The sequence below is a fragment of the Calypte anna genome, chromosome 1 (assembly GCF_003957555.1).
Source record: "Calypte anna isolate BGI_N300 chromosome 1, bCalAnn1_v1.p, whole genome shotgun sequence".
NCBI lineage: Eukaryota > Metazoa > Chordata > Aves > Apodiformes > Trochilidae > Calypte > Calypte anna.
This window is the reverse complement of record NC_044244.1, coordinates 62,068,104-62,093,396: the sequence shown is the minus strand read 5'-3', so window position 1 is coordinate 62,093,396 and position 25,293 is coordinate 62,068,104. Positions and strand designations below refer to the sequence as shown.

General features: G+C 39.1%; 1 protein-coding gene across 1 annotated transcript in view; it reads left to right on the top strand.

The window, feature by feature from the left end:
* The first annotated feature begins 1,005 nt into the window (after positions 1-1,005).
* Positions 1,006-25,293, top strand: part of KDM5A (lysine demethylase 5A) — a 45,600-nt gene continuing 21,312 nt past the window's right edge. Inside the window, 18 exon segments of the mRNA XM_030444217.1 lie at positions 1,006-1,047; positions 1,049-1,171; positions 3,093-3,170; positions 4,220-4,342; positions 6,406-6,576; positions 7,020-7,154; positions 12,119-12,224; positions 12,763-12,851; positions 15,749-15,907; positions 17,387-17,506; positions 18,207-18,365; positions 19,913-20,094; positions 21,842-22,004; positions 22,795-22,914; positions 23,963-24,157; positions 24,270-24,451; positions 24,725-24,849; positions 25,094-25,244. Of these exon segments, the coding sequence (XP_030300077.1) occupies positions 1,006-1,047; positions 1,049-1,171; positions 3,093-3,170; positions 4,220-4,342; positions 6,406-6,576; positions 7,020-7,154; positions 12,119-12,224; positions 12,763-12,851; positions 15,749-15,907; positions 17,387-17,506; positions 18,207-18,365; positions 19,913-20,094; positions 21,842-22,004; positions 22,795-22,914; positions 23,963-24,157; positions 24,270-24,451; positions 24,725-24,849; positions 25,094-25,244 (2,423 nt within the window).

Below are 25,293 nucleotides of genomic sequence, written 5' to 3'. Positions count from 1 at the left end.
CAGCCATTCATCGAGATTCAACCCAAGACTTGGCAGAACGGCCGCCTCACAAACGCAGTCCGCATCCTGAGGCACCCAACAGCCACCCAAGTGCCGGCCATCGGGTGGGTTTCTGCCAAAGTTAAAAACCAGACGGTAACAACCCCCCTGGGGCGCCGGCATCGCACCGCCCGAGAAGCGAAGGCTCCGGTGCCCCCGCAGCCCCCATGGACCCTGAGGGAAGCGGGGGGGGGGAACCGCCCCTCCCCCTCCTCGGGCACAACGGCCGCCGCGGGGCGGGGCCTAAGGAGGGGGCGGGGCTTAGCGAGGGGGCGGGCTTCCCTCCCTGCTCAGACAATGGGGGAACTGCCCCTTCAGCACCGGAAGTGAATGGCTCGGGTTTCGTCGCACATTCCTCCGCGGCGGAAGTAGAGGCGGCCCCGCCCTCCTCGACCCCTCCTCCCCGCCCCTCCCCTTCTTCGCCGCCCCCCTTCCTCCCCCTCCTCTCCCGGCCGCTCCGTAGGGGGTTTCGAGGGACGGCGGGCGGAGCAGCTTCCTTCTTGGATCTGTCGGAAGAGCGTCGCCGGTCAGCTGCGTGCCCAGGAGGTGGGCGACTCTTCGTTGCTGGGAGCTGCCCGGCCGGTAGAGTGTCGGAGGGACTACTTTTTGGATCGGAAGGCAACAGCGCCGCCAACTTCCGGTGGACGGCTGGTATTGAGACGCGTAACTTCCGGCGAGGTGGAACGCCAGCGAGAGGGGCTCGGCGAGGGGGGAGGCTGCCCCGGGGGACGGGGCCACAACACTCGGCAGCGTCCGCCGCCCCCGCCCCGCCTCCCCGCCTCGGCCGCCCTCCTGCCCGGCAGTGACCGCCGGAGGATGCTCCTCGGCCGCTGGCCCAGCACCCCCGGTCTCCTCTGAGAGCCCCCCCCCCCGCCGCTCCCGGCCTCACCGCTCCGCCCTGCCCCGCTGCAGCCCTCCGTGCGCTCCCCTCCTCGGCGACCTCCTCCTCCTCCTTCTCTTGCGGCCATGTCGGGGGGCGGTGGGTCGCGCTATGCGGCCGAGTTCGTCCCCCCCCCCTGAGTGCCCCGTGTTCGAGCCCAGCTGGGAGGAATTCAGCGACCCGCTTGGTTTCATTGGCCGCATCCGCGGCCTGGCCGAGAAAACCGGCATCTGCAAGATCCGGCCCCCCAAGGTACTGCCCGAGTGGGCCTGAGAAGGGACAGGGCTGGGGATCGGGCCCAGGGGGGCGTGGAGCGGTTCGCTTGTGCGCCCTGGGCGCTGCGGGGTGCGCCGAGAAGTGCGGGCCCGGGGTCTGGGTGGCACAGAGGTGGGCGTGGGGACTCGGAGAACCCCTTCCCCCACCCTCGGGGCTCGGCTGGGGCTTCGTCTGTCGCCTTCGCTAGGCCTCGGTGTTCGTGTCTGGGGCATCAAGGAGCCTGTATGGGCTTTGACCTCGGAGCTGGGTTTTGTAGAATGTGCTTTGGAGCGGGGGGGAAGCCAGCAGTGCACGGTGGTGTCTGGGGCTTCACGCTCTTTTTACTTGAGAATAAAAAAGGTCAGTAGGCTACTTGTGAAAACTGCGACGGCCTCGGAGGTGAAATCTGGCGTGTGCGCTGGGAGAAAGGAAGAGGAAGGGTATTTCTTTGTAATGTGTCATTGTTTATAAACATAATCTCCGAACTGTTAATAGAAGTGAGGGCAACATGTTTGTGCAGGGAATTACATTATGCGTATATTAGAATGTAGCAGCTTAATCTCTCCGATGACTAGATCGTTATTTTTTGATGATTTGCCCTGTTACCTGGTAGATTGTTTACAGGAGGACATCAGGCAGTTCAGCAAAAGGCTGTTAGATCACTTCATAATTAAACTGCCAAAGAACTTTAAATATAGCTGCAGAACAAGAGAGTTGAAAATACTGAGAGAGAGAGAGAGGAAAAAAACTGAAAAGAAGTCGTGTAATTGAGAACAAGATGGATACGGGGTTGCTGATAAGATTTCATGATCCTTCCTCTTCTTCTGAGCTGCCTGGTTTGCTGGAATCTGTTTAGTTGGTTTAATGACGATGGTGAAAACTTGACCTCCAAGGGGTTGCCCTTTCTAAAATAAGCTGAATGGCTTAGGTCGAGAGGCCCCAAGAAACTGATCCAGATCCTGTTCATTGAGAACAACTAGAACTTTCCTGACCACTAAAGACATTTGTATTTCTCCATGATTGCTGAGCTGTTTGCATTGCAGCTTTTGCAGGATGCATGCGTCAGGTTGATTTGCAACATGCAATAAGGAATAGATCCGACAGACACTTTGTACTCACCTTGCTGATTTATTATTCTGTTCCATTATTTGAAGCTGTAAATATTTTACAATTGAGCTTGAGGCCTTTATGTACTGCAGCACCTCAAATAAATATTTAGTGTGCCTTGTCCACCACAAGTGGCATGCCCTTTACTCTGTTGTGTTTACTGCCAGCTAGACAATCTACCATGATTTAATCTGTCTTAAAAAGTAGTAAAAAGATGAATTATACTTGTTTTGGTGTCGGAACACAGGTTTGAGAGGTGAGGCTGTGAGGCACTTGTGGTTGGATGGACTGCTGTGTTGAGAAAGTGATTTTTTAAGGTTGTGTTTCTTTTAAACAGTGGGACTCATAACTGGTGGGTCTGACCTTTGTTGAAAGGACTGTAGACAAATATGAAAAAGTTTGGTGCATAATAATGTGCTTTATTTAGAGTTGGTCACTGTTGACAGTGAGAATTTTGCAATGTACAGAACATATGGAACTTTACTTTTTTGAAGTAAATAATAACCATCAAGTGGCAGGGTATCTCTCATAGTTAAATTCAGTGTGAGGTAATGCATACTGAAATGCTTTGAACCTTATTTTTTTATGTTTTTAGTTCTGTGGGGGTCTCTTTCAAACTAAAATACTGTGGGAAGGACATGAATTTAGGGTAGACAAATGCCACAAAACTGGAAAATTATCTCACCAGATGTATTGAGAAACTCATCTACTGTTGGGAGCTTGTTTACTCAGACATAATTTAGGTCTTCTGTTTTGTGAATTTTTTGAGAAGTTTCTTGAAGGAATAAAATGTCTTTCTGTCTCTGCTCAGGACTGGCAGCCTCCATTTGCATGTGAAGTACAAAGTTTTCGTTTTACTCCACGAATTCAGCGCCTGAATGAACTCGAGGTGAGCTTTTCCAGTGTTGATACAGTTTTGTGTTTGCACTAAAAGCAGTAGGGCTCATTGCTGGAGATTTGCATCTTGGCAGGTTTCTAGATGGGGGAGGCTTTAGAAAACCCGTAGACCACATCAATGTTTATACTTGGCAGTGGCTGAGTTCATATAAAATAAATCTCTGTGGCTTTAAGAAAAGTCTGGTTTTTATTTTATTACCCAAAATAACCACAAGCATTTTTCACATTAAACTGGAAATGTCTAAAATGAATGCCAACTACCATGTTGTGTAGTAAGAGCAGCCAGTGTTTATCCTTCAGAGCTCCACAGGCAGTGGATTTTTTCTTAAATTATTTACTGCTGTTGTGAAGCTGCTGGTTACCTTACACTGTCTTGCTAATGCCTTTTAAGCCTTAAAAAGACTTTTTTTTTTAATAGGCTTGGTATAGTTGGTGAATTTTATGGTTCAAAAAAGTATGGGAGCTATCTTGAAAGCAATAGGAGTTCCATAATGTCCTGATTTTTCCTTTTTTCTACATTTCTCTAAGCCTTGCTCTCTTCATTTACCAAAATGTCATGTAATGTATTGTTTGGCTTGTAAATGGGTCTCCTCATGGAAGGTGATTTTAGTACTCCAAAAATACCCAAGGGAGGAGGCCCTTCTGCATGGTTAAAGTATATACAAAAACTGTGTGTAACTTTCCCCCTCCTCTCCAATGTATATTTTAATAATTGCTGATGTGTTTTTCCCAGGAATGCTGATTTTGTCAGAATTATGTGTTTTGGTTTCAAACCAAGAAAAATTGTTGGGTAGGAGTTTGGTTTCTAGGTTCTTGAATACAGAGGAATGCATATATAGAATTTTCTTGTTGTAAAGATCTTTATCAATATTTCTATTTCTAGGTTTTTTTCCCCTTGATTAAGAAATACCTCACTTGCCAAGTTGTACTTGGAAAATGTAAACACAATAAAAACTGTTCTCATGTTTGTTCTCAGGACTGTAAAGTATTGTCATGCTTATGTTGTGGCATACATGTTTGTCTTCCTTTATTGATTTGCAGGCAATGACAAGGGTGAAGCTGGACTTCTTGGATCAGTTAGCAAAATTTTGGGAACTCCAAGGATCCAATTTAAAAATCCCTGTGGTGGAGAGAAAAATACTGGATCTCTATGGTCTGAGCAAAGTGAGTGAGCAATTGCAGGCTTTGGTCAGACAAGGACATCATATTTCATTGAGGCTCAAGAAGCCAAGCAACAGGGAGGGTTAGCTTTACAGCATTAATCTCATTAACACAGGGGCTAAAGGAGAGAGTGGAAAAAAATACAGTGAAAGACAATGGTGAAATGGCAGATATGTCAAGCACAGTTAAATCAGGTACCTTTGGGTGAATTCTATACATTCATTACCTTTTATGCAGCTTGAACATCCTGGTGTCAGCTGGCCACTTGCTTTTTAGTTCTTTTTTACATATGGAAGAGCTATAGGAGTCTGAGGTGTTTTTTGAGCAGACAACAGTATACTTGCATGCAGTTCAGCTCCTGACCTCACAGTTCTGTAATGAATTGTTGTAATGGCTCCCTCCCCTCAACCAATAGAACTCCTCTGCATGAAAAAATATGCATCTTAGAGAGTTAATAATGTTGATTTCTAGAATAAGTGTTCTAATTAAATTCCAAAACAAGCTAGGCTTAAAGGCTAGCTGGAAATCTGTACTATTGTAGTTGTGTTCGGGGTGGTTGTTCTTTCAAAGCTTGCACAGAAAAACACTGTTGGAATTAGCATTGGTGAAATACATGTACTGTTGTGAACTTATATTAAACATTACAAAGGGGGGTTAATATAAATAGGTAGATTTCTTCTTGCAAGGTAAGGAATGAAGCTCAGGTAGTTCTAGTGCTTCTAGGTTAGAGCATCCATATTTCTTTCTCAAAGGTAAGTGAAAATGTACAGAATTTAATATATTCTAATTTTAAATATGGAAGTCAGCCCTTTGGACATCTGGAATAGCTGATAAAATGCAGAGGAAAGCTAATAAAATGTCTTTCAATGTTTTGTGTTTGCCAGATTATGGTGGTACTGGGAAATATCTGGGTCACTGTTGTGAGGTGAAACATTTTATTTCATTACAGATATGCAGATCTAAGTTTATATAGTCACTTAGTGGCCTCTCTAGCCATTGTTTATGTGTAGATAATTCTAGAAGTAAGTTTTCCATAGACAGTTGAAGATAAATTGGAATTTAGAAATAATTTCATTTAAAATTTTTTTTCCAGTATTTTCTTGTAAAATGGGGAAAAAGAATTAGATTTTTGAATTTAACAATTTAACTCAGCCTCAAAAGCCAACCATAAATTTCACTCTAGTAATAAAAATGTTGTTCTATTGAGGTTTTTAACAGTATGTGAAACATTGCATGTTTTACCTATGAAATTCGGTCCTTATATAAAGAAATGTAATGCAAAACTACACTACTGTAGAAAAACTATTAGTCTTACAATAAAATAAATGAAATTACAATCCATTTGGGTTTTAAGCTCCTTGGCAATGAAGCTGTAAAGGGAATGGAGTCAGTGGAAATATTGCTAGTGTTTCTGAGGAAGCAACTCATGCTGCTGTGATCATTGCTTGAAGGCAAATGATCTGTTGTTTTTCATTCTATGTACATATTACATGTAAGCAGTGGTGTTTTATATGTGAATGACTGAAACTAATGGAAGTCAGATGTAAAAACTGGACTGAGTTAGTTGGAAGGTAAATTAATTTTCTCCTATTTTTACAACAGTCTGTGTTCCATTCAGGGTTTTGTGAATTGCTGTAACTGAAGGTGTGAATTCCAGTGCTCCCTTTTTCCTGGAGTCTGTTAAAATGGGCTTAATTTCTGGCCAGACTTGTTTTGCATCAGAGTACAAGTCTGGTGAGAGTTAACTTCTTTCAGTTTGGTCTCATGGTGGGGTTAGTATTCTTTCCAACATGTCATAAATCTTAACTGCTGTATTCCTTCTGTCTAGGATAGTATGCAATTTGCATTTAGAAAATTGTCATGTTAGATTTACTTTGTCATGTTAAATTTATTTAGTAATAAGCATAAGTGAGTGCTTACTTATTAAAGTTGTAGTCCTCGAGGAAACAAAAACTAAACTGAAGATTCTGTCACTTTTTAACATTTAGTTGGTTTAATTGATTCTTGGTTTATGCAAAGTGGTGAGAAGAACTCAAAACTTAAACTCTTTTATTTATGTGTTTCAGATTGTTGCCAGCAAAGGAGGCTTTGAAGTAGTGACTAAAGAAAAGAAATGGTCCAAAGTGGCAAGTCGGCTTGGCTACCTTCCAGGAAAAGGCACAGGGTCCTTACTTAAGTCTCACTATGAACGGATTTTATATCCCTATGAGCTCTTCCAGTCAGGAGTCAGCCTTATGGTGAGACACTTCTCTTTCATGTTAGGAAAAGAGGCACCTACTTGCTGTTACATATGAAGCCAGGACCTTGGGTTTATGTTTTTAGAAACTTCAGCTATGTAAACAAACCTAGAACCACCTTCCTACTTATCTGTGACAGAAGCTGTAATGTGACCTTGTGTAGTTATTTTCCGGCTGCTGTTCCTTTAAAGGACTGAAGCCAACCCTGTTGGGAAAGAAAACAGGGTAAAAGATACGTTTAATGGGAAATTCTCTTGATAAACTGGCAATTAAGGTTCAGTTTCCTTATTTGAAGGGTCTGTGGCCCCTTGTCCAAATAGCATCTGTAATGTTGCGTGATTTCACTCATCCTGTTTCTTCACTAAATAGAATGGTTTGCAGACCATGGAATGATGAGCACTGCCTGATCTGTGAACCTGGTGTTCTGTGCTCTGATTCCCTAGGGCATCCAAAAGCCAAACGTGGACCTTAAGGAAAAAGTGGAAGCTGAGGACCTCAGCTCAGATGCCCAGACTTCACCAAAGCAGGCTTCAAGAATGAACGTTGTGCTGAAGAGAACCAGGCGTGTCAAATCCCAGGTACTGTTGTTAATTGGCTCCTACAGACAGAACTCTTATTCCTCCCACCAGTGCAGCAGCATTTGGCAGTGCCTTTGGCTGGCTGAGTCTGCTCACAACCACCCCCAGGAAGCAGGCTTCCTTTCAGTAAAATCCAGAGAAGTATGACTCTGTGAGGTCTGGTTTGCTTATGGTAGCTGTCTTGTTTATCTGAAAACTTGTATAAGCTGCTTTTTGTTTACTAGCCAGTGGCCTGAGTGTCTTTGTAGTGAATATATCTGTGAAAGCTAAACAAATAAAAACGACATTTGTGAAATGGTGTTGAAGCCTCTGCTTGTGCCAAGTTTGAAAAGTTTAAAAAAAAACTTTTTTCAATAATGCCCTTTAGTTACATGAAAGTAGATAAGTCTGTATTAATTGTGGAAATTGCACTGGAGCTAATTATCTCAAGTTGGACAGACTTTCTGAAGATAAGAGAGAGGCATGTGGGGAGATGCTCAGTGATGGCTGGAACTGTATAGGATTTGTGTAGTTTTTCTACTGAAAAAGTTTATTTTCTTCTGTATTAGTGGTGTTCTAGGAACTTCTGGTATTCTGTTAGGTGGTATTAAATTGTGGGAGTCCCTTTTGGTAAATCTGAATTCAAACTGGGTCACCACCATTTTAAATGTTGAATCATTAGAATATACTCTTGGAGTCCTGGTGGCTCTGCTGCTTCTATTTAAACTACTAAGCACTATTTAAAGCTGGCCTTCAGCTTCTGACAAAGATTTCTATTGCAGGCAACATCCTAAGGCTCTGCACAGCAGGCCTAGCAGCTCCCTGCTGGCCAGTCAGTGGTATGTGGGCAGAAGCTGAATTTACATGCAACAGATTTACAACTTGCTTGATGTCATTTAGACTTATTTTAAGCACAATGAAATTTTTTTCAAGTGCTCTCAAACTGGTTGTTTTAAAATGTATCTATCTTGACATGGTATACTTGAGTGGCCTTTATAAACTTATCATTTACTCTGATGTTATGGTTGATTTAGACTAAGTTGCCTTTTCTAGTCTGTTTTCTCAGCTTAGTGAAGTTGCCTTGATGTTATTTATCATAACCATATAGCAGTGCAGCACACAAGCAGTTCTGGGCTGTGATGTTACCAGATCTCTCACATCATGAATTGTTAGTGAGCTCTCCAGAAACACTGAGAATGCTGCAGAAGATGAAGCAATCATTTGTTACATGGAATTCTGCTTTGGGTTTGAATAAATAATTGTGGGTTAATGCCAATATGATTCTTTTCTCATAACTAGTATATTAAGATCCCGTGGTCCTACAAAGTTCCTTTTTTCCTGATTTCAGTAGAGTAATGGTATTTCTCATTTCTTCTTGTTGGAAAAAAATCACTCTGGTCATCCTGGCACAGTATAGCTGCTTCATTTCATCTAAAGGGGCTGCATTTCAGAAATGAATGAGGTGATTTTACTTGGATCATCAACAAAAAAGTAAACATGTACCTATATTTAAATGCCTTCTATTAGGCCTCTAGCCACACTGTCTTTATAGCATTACCATTATTAAATTGGCTGCAATTAATTCTTTAATGCAGGAAAACCTCAACCTACTTGCATAGTCAGGAGAAGTATTTTTATTTTTTTTTTTGCTGTCTTGGAAGCTGTATATAACTTCAAGTCAAACCTAGAATGTATTTGGAAACAGATTTGTCCCCAGTAGCTCCAAATGGTAGAAGTGTAAACATCTGGGGAATGCTTAGAAATTGTTCCAGATTTCAATGCACCTTCTTGTTCCATGCAGGACTTGGTTGATTGTTTCAAGTGCTTACCTGGTATTTTATCAGAGATTGTCTAGATAATCTTCAGAGAACAGGCAATATGCTAGTAGTGTTGGAAACCTGTTAAATATGTTATTCTACTCTATCTGAAACATTGGAATTAACTGTTTGTAGTTTGCCAACTAGTCCAGTGCCTTGGTAGGATGCATGGATAACTACATATGACCTCTGCATCTCAGTAGATTTCTTCCAGGTGCTAGAACTACTTTCCAAAAGTGCTCTGCATGTTCTTGCAGTAGCTTATCTAAGAATGGGTGATAAATAAGAAAGGAAAAGTACAGTAATAAGAAATTATTGAAATTAAACAAAGATCCTCAGCAGTCAAAGGGGGTGGTAGACCTTAAAAAACCAACTCCTTTGCTTTATGAAAGCAAAATTTGAAATCTTAGAGTGAAAAATGAGAGAAAATAGGGAATGAGTACTCTCCTTTGTGAAAGATGGGTTGGAAGCCTTTGGATACTACAGTCAAATGTGAGTTGAATAAATTTTCTGCAAATAGGAATAGGATAATCTGGTGATGTGAGGTTCTGCCCAAAATTACGTTTAGTGCTTCATTCTCTTTCCCTTTTCTCTGAACAAGGCTATGGCAAAAATCAGAGAAGGGCAACTGAAATATGACAGGCTTGTAAAGAAAAGGACAACAAAAAGTAGAATGAATTCTTATTGGGAAAAGAGAATATCCTTAAGGAAATGTTAAATTTAGGATAATACTTCTTTCTTAGAAAAAAACGTAGTATATCTTCATAGATGATCAGTTAGGGTGTAACGGGCAAGGGATTTGTTTAATGAGGTTACATCATGATGATCTCTGGTAGAGAAATGTAGTCATGAAAAAAAAAATAAATGCAGTGTTGTCTTTCCAAGGGAGAATAGTTGAGAATAGGACAACAGAAAAGTCTGTGAATCTGGTGTAGCTCAATCATATGATTAGAATTTGCTCATAGGTAACACAACCCTTTGCATTATACTTTCAGTTTAGAAGGTAAAAGAAACAAAAATATGCCTGCATCCTTCAGGAAGAAAAGAAGCTGGAATAGAATTGCAGATTTATCAAATTTATTTTGCTTATATGGAATAATATGCAAAAATGCCATGGAATTTTTTTGGTAGCAATGAAAAGTGGCAGGAAGTGCAAGGTTTGTACCTCCATGTGTTAGTTTCTGAATGTGGTGTTTTTATGCAGTATTAAAGGACACTGCAGAAAGACTACTTCTGAAGGCTTCTGGTTTTCAAATCTTAAGCTTCCTAGCTTATCTCAGCAGTGTTCATAAGGTTATATATGAATCTTAGGAATTTTATTTTTTAGAATTGTAGAATTATAGGAATTTTATTTTCTAAAAAAATACTGTTTCAATATGCAACATTCATTTTGAAACTGCATTGTTTTTTCCACCTGAGCATGAATGGATTGCATCTACTTAAGGTTTAGTGGAATCCAGGTAAATCTGGGTGGAGTTATAAAAATATATTTAGACAATTTTTTTTTTTAAACAAAGATATAAAACAGAAGAGAAAGTGCAGCACATGAATGATTTACTAAAGGCAATAGTAAAATTATTTTATCATGGAAAAAATTATCTTAGGTTGCAGTTGCAGGAGAGAAATTGTGGAGATTGTTCATAAATGCTGCTGAAATGATGGAAGATCTTACTATGGCGAGAAATGTCATGTTGGTTATTTCTGTCAGATTCTATTAGTTGAGAAAATGGAGCTGTTCATGAATTTCAAATGGAAACTGAGGGACTATGAAGTGTCCAGGCAGTAAGCTTTTCTGTATAGCAAAAAAGTCAGGGCTTCTTTATGGCTTTTTAGCCAAAAACTTGAGGAATTAAATGAGAAAAAATTGCCACTTAAGATGCAATTCCAGAGTGGGCTGACAAAGTTGGTAACATATATATATATATATAGTAAAAATAATTTAATAACATTCATAAATGTTCAAAATTAGAATATAAACTAATTAGTTTAGAAAACTGCTAGTTAGTGTACTACATACACAGTTCAGTGGGAACAGGGACTCTAAATATTAGTAAAAATTCCTTACAGTAGTAACATGCAGAAAATGGTATGTCTTCTAATGTGTTCTGGGAGCAAGGAAAAAAAAGTGATTTAGACTGAATAAATCCTTTCTTCTAGGTTTATTGCAAGTGCATTTCAACATTCACTGATTAAAAACTGAATGCATGTCACCCTAACAGAGCTCATGTCATATGTGATATATCAGGCTGTGGAATATGACATGAAGTATTATCAATAAGTTATTTGAAAATAACCTTGTTGAAATGAGAGCGACTAAGATCTTTTAAGATAAGTGAATTTCAAGAGGAAGGTTGTAAATAATGACTACTTGGTGTTCTCTATTTGTTTTTCAAAGTCTAAGGAGAGAACATAAAGAAAAATACCAATGTGATTGCACTGTGGGTAAGAACAGTCTGTGCAGGTTCTTTTTGCTGTTAAGTTAGTGGTGATGTGGGCAAATGAAGTGGGTGAGTGGTGGGAAACAGGAAGGAGGTCAATTGAATGAAACATTTCAGGAAACAACACTGGGGGCAGGGGCACAGGCATGGAGTTGTCTCCCAATGGGTCTTTTTTCATTTGGAATTTTGAGGTTGCAAGGGCTCCAGGAGTAGCTGTGATTCCAATGGTTGTAGTCATAACATTTCATCCCAAATAAATCCAGGAGCAGCCAAGCTCAAGGAAATAGGTTGGAACTCATTCGTGTTGTGTATGTGTTTACTCAAAGAGGCAGATAAAAAATCCTATTGAAGCAATGTGTGTGTGTCAAGCACTTGACTGGTTCATGGTGATTTTGAAAAATGCTGCTGTGGCATTCTTGTTTGTTTTTGATAAATGTCAAGCTTTGGTCTCTTATTGTATAGGTATAGCTGTATAGGTGAGTTTCTGTAGTTTATCTCTGATTGTAAGTTGAAAATAATGTGGAAAGCTTGGACAAAAATTCTGTCCTTTATTCCATTCATGTTTGCTTATTGGCTTTAGGAACAGAAAATGGTATCTTTTCATTCTCCTGTTTTCTCTCTTTTGGTGAGCTAGGTTGATGTGAGAGAGTGGAATGTAAACAAATTATGAAGAGAACTGGAGGGAAAATATTGATGGCTTGTGCTGATGTGGTCTTGTTTTCATTTTTAGGCAGAAGCAGGAGAAATGAGTAGAAATACAGAACTGAAGAAGCTGCAGATCTTTGGAGCTGGACCCAAGATGATGGGACTGGCACTGGGAACAAAGGATAAAGAGGGTAATTTAATCTTGGGCTCTTTGTCTTGTAAGCAACAAGGCTGTTAAATCTTTCTGCATGTCTCCAGAGACAACATGAAGTAGTAGGCAAATCACAATAACTGGAAAAAGAAAGATAAGTATTCTAGGGTTTCATTCACGAGAGAGATACACAGTGTGTAACTTGGCATGGTTTCAGCTCCTTATGTATTATATAGTAACAATAACAATTAAGCAGCTGTTGCATGAACTGAGTGACTGGTAGGGAAAACAGGATTTAACAATACTGAAACTGATCCTGCCAGACACTTGCACAAATGATGAGTATAATTCTGTTGTGTGAGGCAACTGGGATTACCTGTGAGGATAAGCAAAGTATGTTTTCCTAATCCCTGTTTATTTTAGATAGGCCAGGTATAACAAGGCAGTTTTACTTTCTTTGGATGGTTAGGTAGCTTCTTGTGAAAGGCTGGGTACCAGGCTTAACATCTGTGTTGTCTTAGCAAGATAAGTCTATTTTGATATGGGATTAGTAACATTTGACTTTATTTTACTTCAAGATGAAGTGACAAGAAGACGCAAGGGAACTAGATCAGAAGCATTTGGAATGCAGATGAGACAGCGCAAAGGAACTCTTTCTGTCAACTTTGTAAGTTTGATTGATCTGCTGTGATTTCTGATAATAAGAAATGAATTTATTTAGTAAGATTTTTTTTTCTAAAACACTGCCCCATGCACCTCCAGATACAGGAGTGTATGGTCACTGCTGCAGATGATTCTGTTATGGGAAGAATTAACAGTATTTTGAAAAATAATCTATGTTTTAGATTTCTGTTTCAGTATTTTCTACAGGGCAAATGTTCCAACATGAAGATACTTGCTGATCATGGGTTTGAGGGCTTGCTTTGCCACACACTTCTTGCATGCCTTCGGTAGCTTATTTCGTATTTGAGCTTCTCGTTGTAGAAGGATCTTAATACTACTTCCTTAAAGATATTTTGAGGTGCTCCAGTATTCCATGAGTTTGTTTTTCCCTAATTCCAGTTTTCATGTCTCTTCTGTTGATTTTAAACTAGTCATTATACAAGAGAAACCCCTAAGGGGAGGAGTGGAATCTTTAGCACACTGGTGTTTGACCATGGAAAAGCAGTGTATAGTTGTTCTTAATATTAAGAACATTAATATTTATATCTTAATCTTTTATACCACTTGACATTTTTACTTTTAGTGTGTTGTAATTTAGCATGTGCATGCAACCATGAGTGAAGTGGTATGCTTTTTTTTTTTTCTTGGCCTGAGAACATACATTTAAGAGCTTATTTTAAATTTCAATCAGAGGCCAAGACAGCAGATATTATATAGGAATCATATTTTTATGTGTGGAAGTTCACTCTGGGTAGAAAAATGTAGAAGTTGGATATTTAAAAAGCAAATTTTTTAAAATTGTACCACTTCTTATTATATGGTGTTTCTTAGGCTGCTTATGTTGTGAACATTTTGTTTAAGTACGATTTCATCATTTCATTGTTTTCACTGTTTCATTGTTTTGTGAAATCTCTGTAGAAAACGATATTTGTTTCCTCTTTGCATTTACTCTTATTTATAAGAGGACATTAAAATACTTAAACAGCAGAGCAGTAGCAATGTAGTTTTGGAACTACATTGTTGTAACTGTAATCTTGTGCTATTCTGTGATTTAGTAGCATTTGTTTCCACCCTTTTTCTATACTTGGATGAGAGATCTTCAAGGAAATCAGCCTTTGAAGTGCACAGGTGATACATTAGCCTCATGTGACTTCTATCTGGAAAATATTCTGCTGTAGTTTTGTTTATACTTCTTCCCAATTCATGTATCTTTTTATGGAATATTAACTGTGAAATAGAATACCCCTTTTTTCTCTTTGTCTCCTTCCCCTCTGATAAATATAGTTACATGTCATCATAGTCTTGCCATGTTTGTGACTAGGAGGCTTATTTGTTGTTACTCCTTAATCACAGAACTGCTTGTTGTGAATGTGCATTTCAATACAGCCTTTGTATTTAACAAATCACTACTGGGGCTGGCATAAAGAAGATTGCTTATATTAGTATGAATTTGGAGAGAAGAATGTGCTATTAGTGGTAGGTTAGCTAGTGAGTATCATGAAATAGCCTTCTCTTAAAACTGCTGTTTTAATGTGCTTTTAGATTGGGGAAGAGTACCTGGAAGTATCTGCAAAGGTACCCTCCCTCTCTTTTACATACTGGCAGAAAAAGCAGACATGATATTCCATGAGGATGAGTGTATGGATTTCTTTCAGAAAGGGGAAGATGATAAGTCACTAACTAGAATTACGTTATTTTTTAAAGTTGTTTCTTTAGAAACCTGAGCAATCATCTTAAATGTACTGTTGCGTTGCTAAGATGCTGCATTCTTAACTAGGCTGGTGTAACCAAGATGGGGTTGACATCAAGTATGTAACACAACTGTATAAACATAATCAGCTCAAAAGCACTGTGTTTTGTGACATCTTGATGAAAATAAGACCCTCTTAAAACTGCTCTACTCTAAAAACTACTTTAGTGTTACTATGAGCTGTGTGAAGGAAATAGGCTTCTCCTGAGTTGCCCAGTGACTGGCAGGAGTTGTAGCAGAATTTGGAGAAAGTGTTATTCATGAAGTTCATGTTGTTATGAAAAAATAAAATTTTTTAGTTGTGATAAAGTAATACACTGTTTCTTCATTTAGGTTATATTAGATTTTTAGTACTAGATTACATGTTTATATTAAATTAAAAGTCCTATGGATAATTCAGGAAGCAATGGCAAAGAAGATCTGAAACATGTTGATATGGTTTTCTTTGAGAATATCTCCCCATAGGTGTTGTTCTTGTTGAGAGATTATCTTGGACAGACACCTGTGAAAATTACTTGATAAATTACTGATGTTAATACTTCCCTTGTTATTTGGAGTTTTTATCTTGTATTTTAGAGAAAATAAGAAGTTGGTACCTTTACTGCAGGTTCCTCTCCTTTCCTTTTTAGATTTAAATCTGTAGGTTTGTGGGTTTTATCTGCTCTTTTCCAATGAAAAGATGATCACAAGTGGTGGCATGTATGTTTTTTTAAGGTATTCCTCAGCTGTGTGCTCTTTGTAAGGATTTACTTTGAATTTTTGTAGGGATTTTCTTTGAATTGTTTTCCATGATAAAGGCCCAAAGTGGGAGAGTGTGAAGTTCCAAAACCTGTAAATACTGTTTTGCTTTAGAATAACATAAGTGAGATGCTATTTTGAGTTACACAGAAAACAATTGCAAATTGTCCAATGGAACTGAGCAGTTATTTTGCAGCGCTCCAAAGTGTTTCTCCTCCCCCCATGTATTACTGCTTTTAGAAATGGAAACATAATTTATCATTTACAGTGCTTCTCAAAAACCAGAGGAGACTGCATTGACATTCTTGTATCAGACTTGAGGATGACATCCTTGGGTCCTTTGTCCAAGGAAGGCAGGTTCTGGATAAGTACCATTTTTGTAACTTTTTTTGTAACATTTTTTTTCTCCACAGGTTGATCTGTATGTTTGCTTATTCTGTGGCAGAGGAAATAATGAGGACAAGCTGCTACTGTGCGATGGATGTGATGACAGCTATCACACTTTTTGCTTGATTCCTCCTTTACCTGATGTACCCAAGGGTGACTGGAGGTGTCCAAAATGTGTTGCTGAGGTACAGTTCAAGAAGTAAAGCTTCGTATGTATGCTTGAGTTCCTGGAAAGATCAGAGGAAGAGCAGCTCAGACCAATGCTGTTCCATCTGGGTGGAAGTTGTAGTTTTATTTGAAATATTGTCAAGATAAACTGTGAATCTCCTGCTGTTGTTGGCTGGTGAGCCATAAGGAGAGAGAAATGTTCCTTCTAAAGCTTGGGCACAGCCTTTGTTTATTATGCAGCCATGTGACAGCTAAAACTGTGGCCTTTGTATGCTAAGAGCTGTAACTCAATGTGATGTCAGTAGTGGGAAACAAGGGTGAGAAGCAGAGTTATGATAGGTGTTTTGACATAACAGTGAGACATTTTGTAAACTGTGAGGTCATCAAAGTATGTGGCTTTGACATAAGAGGGATCTTTGGGAAGTCATTATGACATTGTTCAGAATAACTTGTAGCAGAATGAAAGAGCTAATTAAAAAATTTGTAGCTATTTTAGATGTGGTTTAGAATACAAAAGTTAGGCTTTGGAAGTGAAAGTTAGTTGAGCTTCTTTGTTCAGAGAGCTACAAAGTTCCAAGAACTGGCTGATCAACAACCTAAAGGCAGTGAAGCATCATTTGATTAGCTTTGTATTTGTCTTATAACAAATTTTGCAAGCTCAGGCTGTTGATAGATGTAGGATTTGGAGATGCAAAGCTTACTGGTTTTAAATCTGTAGTTTTGTGACTGGGTTTAACTTTCTAGACAGTGTTTCTTGAAGAAGAGGTAGTCACATACATGTGTATGTACTCCACTTCCCCCTTCTTCCCCCACACCCTTCCCTGGCTGTGGGCTTCTGTTGGTTTTGTGGTGGTTTATCAAGAGTTGCACTGAAAAGGATGCTGTAGAAATGGGTGAGTGGAGTAGCTGAAATGTGGACTGGTATTCTTTGTACTCTTGGGATGAAACAGGATAGACCAGTTAAAGCCTTGAAGATTTTTGTCAGATGGACCATGTCTGGTTTTAGCTGTGTTGCATTGTTTGCCTTCTTCCTCTTCTATGCACTTTCAAAGTACCAAATCAGTAGCTAATTTGCTGATGTGGTAGAACTGAAGCACTTGCAGGAGTTGTTCCTGTGCTATTCTGCAGGTGCTTGAATCCAGTGTGTCTTTAGACTGCTGTAAGGCATTTCTTCTTGTGCATTCTTACTCTGTGGCTGGCAGCAGCAGATGATGAAATTTAGGTTTAGACAGGAAAGCAGAAGTGTGTAGCATTGAGGTTTGCTGTGTTAGATTAGCTTCTGTACAATTAATTCTGTTCTGTTTCCGTTGTGGTAGGACTTGCTCAGCTGAGAAAAGCACTCAAAACTGATAGCTTATTGTTTGGTAAGGACTTGGATCAACACTGTTTTTTGTCTTTTTTTTTTTCCCATCTTTTTTGTCTTTTTTTTTCTTCTAAAAATGTAACTATGTCATAATCTGCTGTGGGAAACAATATTTCTATCTTGTATCTCCTAGGAATGCAACAAACCCCGGGAGGCCTTTGGGTTTGAACAAGCTGTCAGGGAATATACTCTCCAGAGCTTTGGTGAAATGGCTGATAACTTCAAGTCTGATTATTTCAACATGCCAGTCCATGTGAGTTTCAACTTTTGTTATGATTCCTTCCAGGGAAAAAAGAGAAGAGGTTTCAGCTTATCCTGAATTTTTGCTGAGGCATTTTAGCTTTGTTTAAAGAGGCACTATAAGCTTCAAGCATGTAAACAAATGATTTAGCATTCTGTCTAGTTAAGGTCTTGCCCTTTTTGATTAATTGAATTAAGTATCTTGTTCTTGTTTGGCAAAGGGGTCTTTTTCCTGCCCTTCCTTTGGCTTTTGTCTTGGTTTAGTTTGGTCAAAGGATAAATTGTTGTTTTCCCCACTTTTTTTTTGTAGATAGCGAACAGACAGCCTGATTATCAGGGATTTGTTTTAATTGTTGTTGTTGTTCAGCTTCTCAGCAGCGTTTTAAAACTGGGATTTCTTGTTTGGCACACTTCCATGGTTCCACTGTCCTGCAGACTGCATGCAGGAGACTGCTAGCTGTCTCCTCTCCTCGTTTTTTAGCTTTATTTCTGGTAACCCTATTTTTTGTTGTGTTCATTTCATACCTTATAATGCCTGTGTACATTATAAGCACTACTAAGGAATACAGATGACTTTGAAGAGAGGAAGGGGAGAGAGGGAGTAGCCTTGGTGTTTGAAAGTTCTTGGGGGATTGGTAATGATTTATTGCTTGAGTGATAACTTGAATGTTGGGTCTTATCTGCACATACCCTGACATCTTTCCCACTTTCAGATGGTTCCCACTGAGCTTGTAGAAAAAGAATTCTGGCGACTGGTGAGCAGCATAGAAGAAGATGTCATTGTGGAATATGGAGCTGATATCTCATCCAAGGACTTTGGAAGTGGCTTCCCAGTGAAGGATGGCCGACGAAAGCTGATGCCAGAGGAAGAGGTGAGAAACCTGATATGCAAACTGATGCCATTCTTTGCATAAGGTTTCACATTAAGAATTAAAGTCAGAAATCGGCATGGATTTTTTTTCATGAAGAAATTGCACTAAACATTCCCTTTGAGCAGGGCATTAATCTGACGTTTAGGTTCTTTTACAGATCTGGTTGCTGACAGCTAAGCTGCTTTTCATTATTTAAGTGACACCTAATCTTAATAGGCAAAGATAAACAAATTGTTACAATAGGTCCAAGTATGATAAGACTAATAAGATTTTTTTTTTCTTTCATGTTCCTAACCTTTTTGTTACAGAGTTAACTACAGAAACATGATTCTCACTTCCTTAGGAGCTTCATAGTAGGTGAAACAAACTAATTGGATTTATCTTGTTTTTCTGACTGTGTACTGCAAGAGTGAAAAGATGTAGATATGGCATCCTATTGTAGAAAATTTTATAAGGAACATCTGATAAGAACATTACCTGTTTTGCCTCAGACCCTACTCTAGCATATCAGGTTTTTTGGCTGCTTATATGTTTAAATTCTGACAAGATGAGAATAAAGGAGTCTTTTTTTTGATTACATGGCCTCAAACCAATTTATACTGCTCACTGTTGTCTTCCACCCATACTTGCATGTTCCTACCTGTACCTTTGTTGGCTATGCAGTGATTTTGTTGCTGCTTAGTGTATCAGAACTACTTGCTGATCTACTTGCATGAAAGTAGTAATTTAAAAAAAATACATTCTTGCCAGATCACTTAGGTCAGTCACTGCGTTGTCTTGATAGTATCAGAGCAAAACAAAGTGTGACCAGTCCTTTCAGCAACTATGGGACATGCCTAAAGTGACTGTGAACCTGTGCTAACAGCTTTTACAGTGGAAAGTAAACTAATTCTAAAGTACAGTAGTGGGTTTTAAGATAGTCTGTGTGGATTCTTATGTTTTGCACAATTGTATTTGAAACTAAAGGTGGGATTGTTGAACTGGTGATGCTGTCTTCTGAGAAATAAGAGTGTAGTAATTTCTTCAAAGCTTTGCAAAGTAATATGCAAAGAAGGCTAAATTATATTAGTGATATGTAAAGATGATCAATGTAAACTGCAGTGCAGTAAAGCAGGTCTTAAGCAAGCTGATATAATACCATAAGTTTCACTGCTTTGTTTACAGTCTTAAATTACTCAGTTTTATAAAAACTTATTTTTGTTCTACTGCTTGTGTTGCTGGCATTTTGCTTCACTAGGTAAGCATGAAGCCTATAAGCTTGGGAAGGAGGTGGGATAATCAGACCCCAAATATATAAGCCTTGATCCAAAGAAGATAGGCTGTGTATGTTGAAATATTAGGACTGGCTTTTAAATCTTAGTGTGATTGTTTGCTGATCGGGGTATTTAAGGAATTATTTCTTACTTATGATTCTTCATTGTTGCTGAGTATTGTTACCCACTGTCTACTGTAGAAATGGATTGGCTGATCTCTTCTTTTGTACTTTCCTTTTCTGGAATTGGTGTCTTTATATCCTTCTGTTCAGAATTTTCTCCTTTTTTTGGCAGGATTATGCGCTTTCTGGTTGGAACTTGAATAACATGCCAATTCTAGAACAATCGGTCCTTGCTCACATCAATGCAGATATCTCTGGCATGAAAGTACCTTGGCTGTACGTAGGGATGTGCTTCTCCTCATTTTGCTGGCACATTGAAGACCACTGGAGCTATTCCATCAACTACCTGCATTGGTACAGACTCTGCTTTGTGTGTCTACATTCCACTGTTTGTCACCAGTAAAGCTGTAGTTCTGCTTGAAAATGCCTACATACACTAATGATATTTTTAACTAAAAAGCTGAATGTGGTGAGCAGTCCGTATACTTCACTGATGCTGATTAAAAGAGGATGCACATACTGTTTTAAGCACTTTAGTATATTTTGTTAACTGATTAAATATTCCTTTGTTGCCAAAACTCCAGTGTCTCTGTATAATCACGGATTACAGGCTCACATATTTTTGATGAAAGCTTTTGGTTTTGAACTTGGTTACAGTTCACTGCTTTATGATTTAAAGTTGGTATGTCCTGTGCTGGCAGTGGACACTGCTGCCTCTAGTGGCTTACACAGAGCTGACAGTAGCAGCAGATCTTACTGTATGCAGAAATACTGCTATACAGGAGAAGAGAAATACGGAAATTATTTGACTTTCAGAACAATAATGGAAGTGTTCTAGTGTTCAGCTTTTGAGTTTTAAAGGAAGAATTGCGGCAGATTAAGTTACTTGCATTGCAGTCTTAACAGTCTGTGAGACTGTCGCAGTGGATGGAGCAGGGGGAGAGGAGAGGGGAGGCTGTGGGAAGTACCCCTTCAGAATAGAAACCTTGCTGTACATCTTGTAAGGCTGAGTTTGATAGCCTTTAGGCTGGGATTACGTATTTCTGGAGGAGTGTGTTTGCTAGCAAGATGATCCGCAGGCTCAGGAGCGGGATTAATTTTGTTTAGAATTCAGTTCTTGTCCTCAGCATGATGTTAACTTGATGAGTTTGTAAGGGTTTTGTGTCAGCTGATGAGCTCTAGCCAGCCAGTTTTACTGCAGTTTACCAGCAGGTGTCACTGAAGTATGTAGGAACCACAGAAAAGGCTGCACTGTTGCTTTTCTGACTTTGGGATGATTGGTGACAAGATTATTATTACAGTTAGATAGTGCTGTATAGAAAAAATTGCAGATATTTCAGCAGTCCACTGTCTGTATTTCTTAATAAATTTAAAATGCAAAAATAAACTTCAGCACTGTAGATTCTATATCATTACAGTTTATTTTGGCTCAGGCAGGACTGGAAGGACAAGAATATGTTGCCAAGTAATTTTCAGTTTAGTTTTGGTCTTGCTAATCTCTTTCTTCCCTCATACTTACTAGTTAATGTTATTAGGCAATTTTTATCTTAAGAGTCCAGGGCACCAGTGGTTCACAGTAATTGGTTATGTATATTAGAAGGATTGCTGATGTTTTGTTGCACTTCTGGTGTTTTATTCTTTCCAATTCCCCTCGGCTGGTGTATTGTTCCATTGATTTCAGGCACAGGAATACTTCAAGCCTAATTAAATGAGTGTAGAAGGACCATGATCTCTTTTCTCTTAAACATTAGCTGTGATGGCCAAGTTTTGTTTCTTAAACTGTCTTCTTCCTGAAGGGAAACAATTGCCAGTTTTACCCCTTAAGAGCATTGTAAGTTACAATTATCTTCCATGGTAAGGTTGTCACAGTAAAATCTGCTGTTAGGTATGTGGAGTTTTGTGTGTAATGTAGTGTAATGGATTTTTCAGTTTAGAATGATACATCCTGGAGGAGGTGCTTGTTCATTCAAGACTTTTTGTGCCTGTATGCAAAATATTTGCCTTCTGTGGGCAGTGTTGCTCGATTGAGCTGTACTTTGCAGTTGGGTGGCACTGTTACTTTCCTTTAAGTAAAGTGTTTATTCCCATGGTTGTTTTTTAGGGGAGAGCCGAAGACATGGTATGGTGTGCCCTCTCATGCAGCAGAGCAGCTGGAGGATGTGATGAAGGAACTGGCTCCTGAGTTGTTTGAATCCCAGCCTGATCTCCTGCATCAGCTGGTCACTATTATGAACCCAAATGTGTTGATGGAACACGGGGTACCAGTGAGTAGCACATGATATATGTTTGTTTATTTGTTTTTATTCTGTGGCAGATTTATGTAACAATGGTTTGGCATAACTCTGAAAAATTAATATGGTGAACATTTACATATTCAGTTGATTAGTTATAGGGTGTTGTTTTAAACCTATTTTCTAGAATCTTCTCTAGGCTTACCATGAAGTTTAAATTATATTGGAAGTGGTTTGTGCTAAGCTTCTTACATAAAATGTTACAGAACAAGAATGTTTGCTACATTCAATTTTTAATTAACAAACCCTGCCATAGCAGCGAGTTTGTCTTTGAAATGTTTTGAATAACTTTTGGCATGAAAATGTGAATCTTATGTTCTATAGAAATCTCAGGTTTACAAACTTCTTTTGTCCAACCATAATTGACTGCAGACCTTTTAAGCAGCAGGCACTATCATTTGCTTTTGTCTTAGGATAAATTGCTTCTCTGGCAAATATCCCAGCAAAGCAAACCACAAACCATTTCCGTTTGCCTTTGCTCTTTTTGTGGTGCAATGGTTTAGATGATGATAGAGAAACATCCGTTTTAGGATTCATAAGAAGCATTTTTTCACTGTTGGCCTATATATTTAGCTTTCTTGAGAGAGACTGTAAGTTGAGGATTTACTTTTAAGAGAGCAGAACCAGTCCTTCCCACTTCTGCTGTAGATCTGTTGCCTATGGTGTTCTATAGGTAAAGAAGGTTGTGTTAAAATGTCTTGTAATTATGTTTTAAATTCTGCGGTATTAATATTTCTTTTTCCTTTATCCTCACTTGTTTTAGGTATACAGGACCAATCAGTGTGCTGGCGAGTTTGTTGTGACTTTTCCTCGTGCCTATCACTCTGGGTTTAACCAGGGGTATAACTTTGCTGAAGCTGTGAACTTCTGCACTGCTGACTGGGTTGGTTCTTTTGTATATGTTTGCATAAAGTGACCACTTGGTCACTTTAGTGGACAATGTTAGTAACTGTGTGTTAGTATTCCTTTATGTTTTATGTTAATAGTTCCTGGTACAACAGTTAGAGGACTGATTTAACTTTCCACTACACAAAATAATTTTGATAAGCATATAATTTTAAGCAGCTTCAGATAGAAACCCTGGCATGTGATCTTCATTTCTAAGTATTGAATTAACCAAGAAATGACATCTTGCAGTACCTTTAGCTCATATTGCTGTGATGTTTCTTTCTGAATTTGAGAGCTGAATGTTGGACGTAGGCATATAACTGTCGTTTGTGCCAGCTAATTGACCTTTTAATCATATGAGAGTTTGTTCTAATAATCATGCCACAGAAGAACATATTTTTATGTGGATTCTCCAGTAAGTTATCAAAATGTCCTATTTCCATCCAGAATTTAAAATTTAGAAGTTACAATCTCATCTGTAGTCTATCTGTTTCTAAATTCTTTTCTGTTACTTTCAAATGGGAATTCTAATCAAAGTAAATAATTTTAGACAGTCACACCAGCCACTTGAAGTTACCTTTTCTTATGCAAAATGTTACCCGAAATCTGTAGCAAGTTCATCCAGCATCTTATTTTTTGGCTCTGAAAGGCATAAAATGAGCAATAGCAATTTTGGTTAATTTAGGCGTCCTGTGTTAAATGTCTGTGTCCAAGCATAGCAATATCCAGAGAGCAATGCAAGCATATCTTTTCAGTGCCAGTTTCTTTTCACTGTAAAGCAGAGGAGCTTAGGACAACTCAAGCTTGTGTCTGCAAGTTAAGTGTGTAAGGTTATGGCAGGTGGTTCCTGAAGATGGATACCCTCTTCGTCCTCATCTGTGACATGATATGAAGTTGTTGTAATTGGCTCTGCCCTGTAAGATACAAATCCCTTAGTGTCAGTCTTTTCCTAGGCTTTGTAAAAGCTTTGTGGGAGCTAAGAGATGATCTCGAAACAACTTTTCTCAGAATTATAATGCCCTTTTAAAATTTTTTTTTTGCAGCTTCCCATTGGACGTCAGTGTGTGAGCCATTACCGAAGGCTGGGGCGTCATTGTGTGTTCTCCCATGAAGAGCTGATTTTCAAGATGGCTGCAGATCCAGAGTGCTTGGATGTTGGGCTGGCTGCCATGGTTTGCAAGGAGATGACTCTGATGATAGAGGAAGAGACACGGTTAAGGGAGTCTGTTGTACAGATGGTGAGTAATAAGGAAATTCTCTTACTTTGCTTGCAAAAGAACTTTTGCTTCCCCCTCTCCTAGCCTGGATTAGAGATTTTAGCAAATGCCTGATTTTTTTTTTTTTTTTTAGGGAGTGTTGATGTCTGAAGAAGAGGTGTTTGAACTGGTTCCAGATGATGAGCGTCAGTGCACAGCTTGCAGAACCACGTGCTTCTTGTCAGCTCTTACGTGTTCCTGTAATCCTGAGCGTCTGGTATGCTTATACCATCCATCTGATTTATGTCCATGTCCCATGCAGAAGAAGTGCCTAAGGTACACAGGATTTTTTACTTCCCTCACTTTTCTTTCGTACACAATAGTTTGTTGGAGACCATTGATCAAATACAGTATTTGGCCACACTTCTCTGTTCCTTTTTTTAAGGAAGCATTTTTATCCTTATTGCTTGTTTTTTTCATTCCCAAGCAGTAGATATTATGCATGTTCTGTCTTTATGGCCTTGTGGCTGGAAAAACTCAATATAAGCAATATCCTGTTTTTTTCATGTGCATTAATATTTTTCCTGTATTTTCCTTCCCGATTTCCAGGTACCGGTACCCACTGGAAGACCTTCCTTCCTTGCTGTACGGAGTCAAAGTTAGAGCACAGTCTTATGACACTTGGGTCAGTCGAGTTACAGAGGCTCTCTCTGCCAATCTCAACCACAAGAAAGGTCAGACTTCTATCATTCATAGTAGGATGCCCTGAAACTCCTCCATTTGTTGTGTGCTCTCATTTAGTAAAAGAAATACTGTATTGTTTAGTGGAAAAAAGGAATGAGCTAATCTGAGTGTTATGCAACTCACCATTGTGCATTTCAAATTGAATAAGCCTTTTGAAACTTGATTCAAGACTTTTGAAGCAGTCTAAATTTTTTTTGGTTTTGTCTACAAATTATTTATGTACTGTTATTACAGATGTGATTGAGCTGAGAGTAATGTTGGAGGATGCTGAAGACAGGAAATATCCGGAGAATGATCTTTTCCGCAGGCTCAGAGATGCTGTGAAAGAAGCAGAGACCTGTGCTTCAGTAGCACAGCTGCTTCTGAGCAAAAAGCAAAAACACAGGTAGGACAAGCATTTTAAAAAGAATTTCCATCTCTCTTGTGTTACTTGA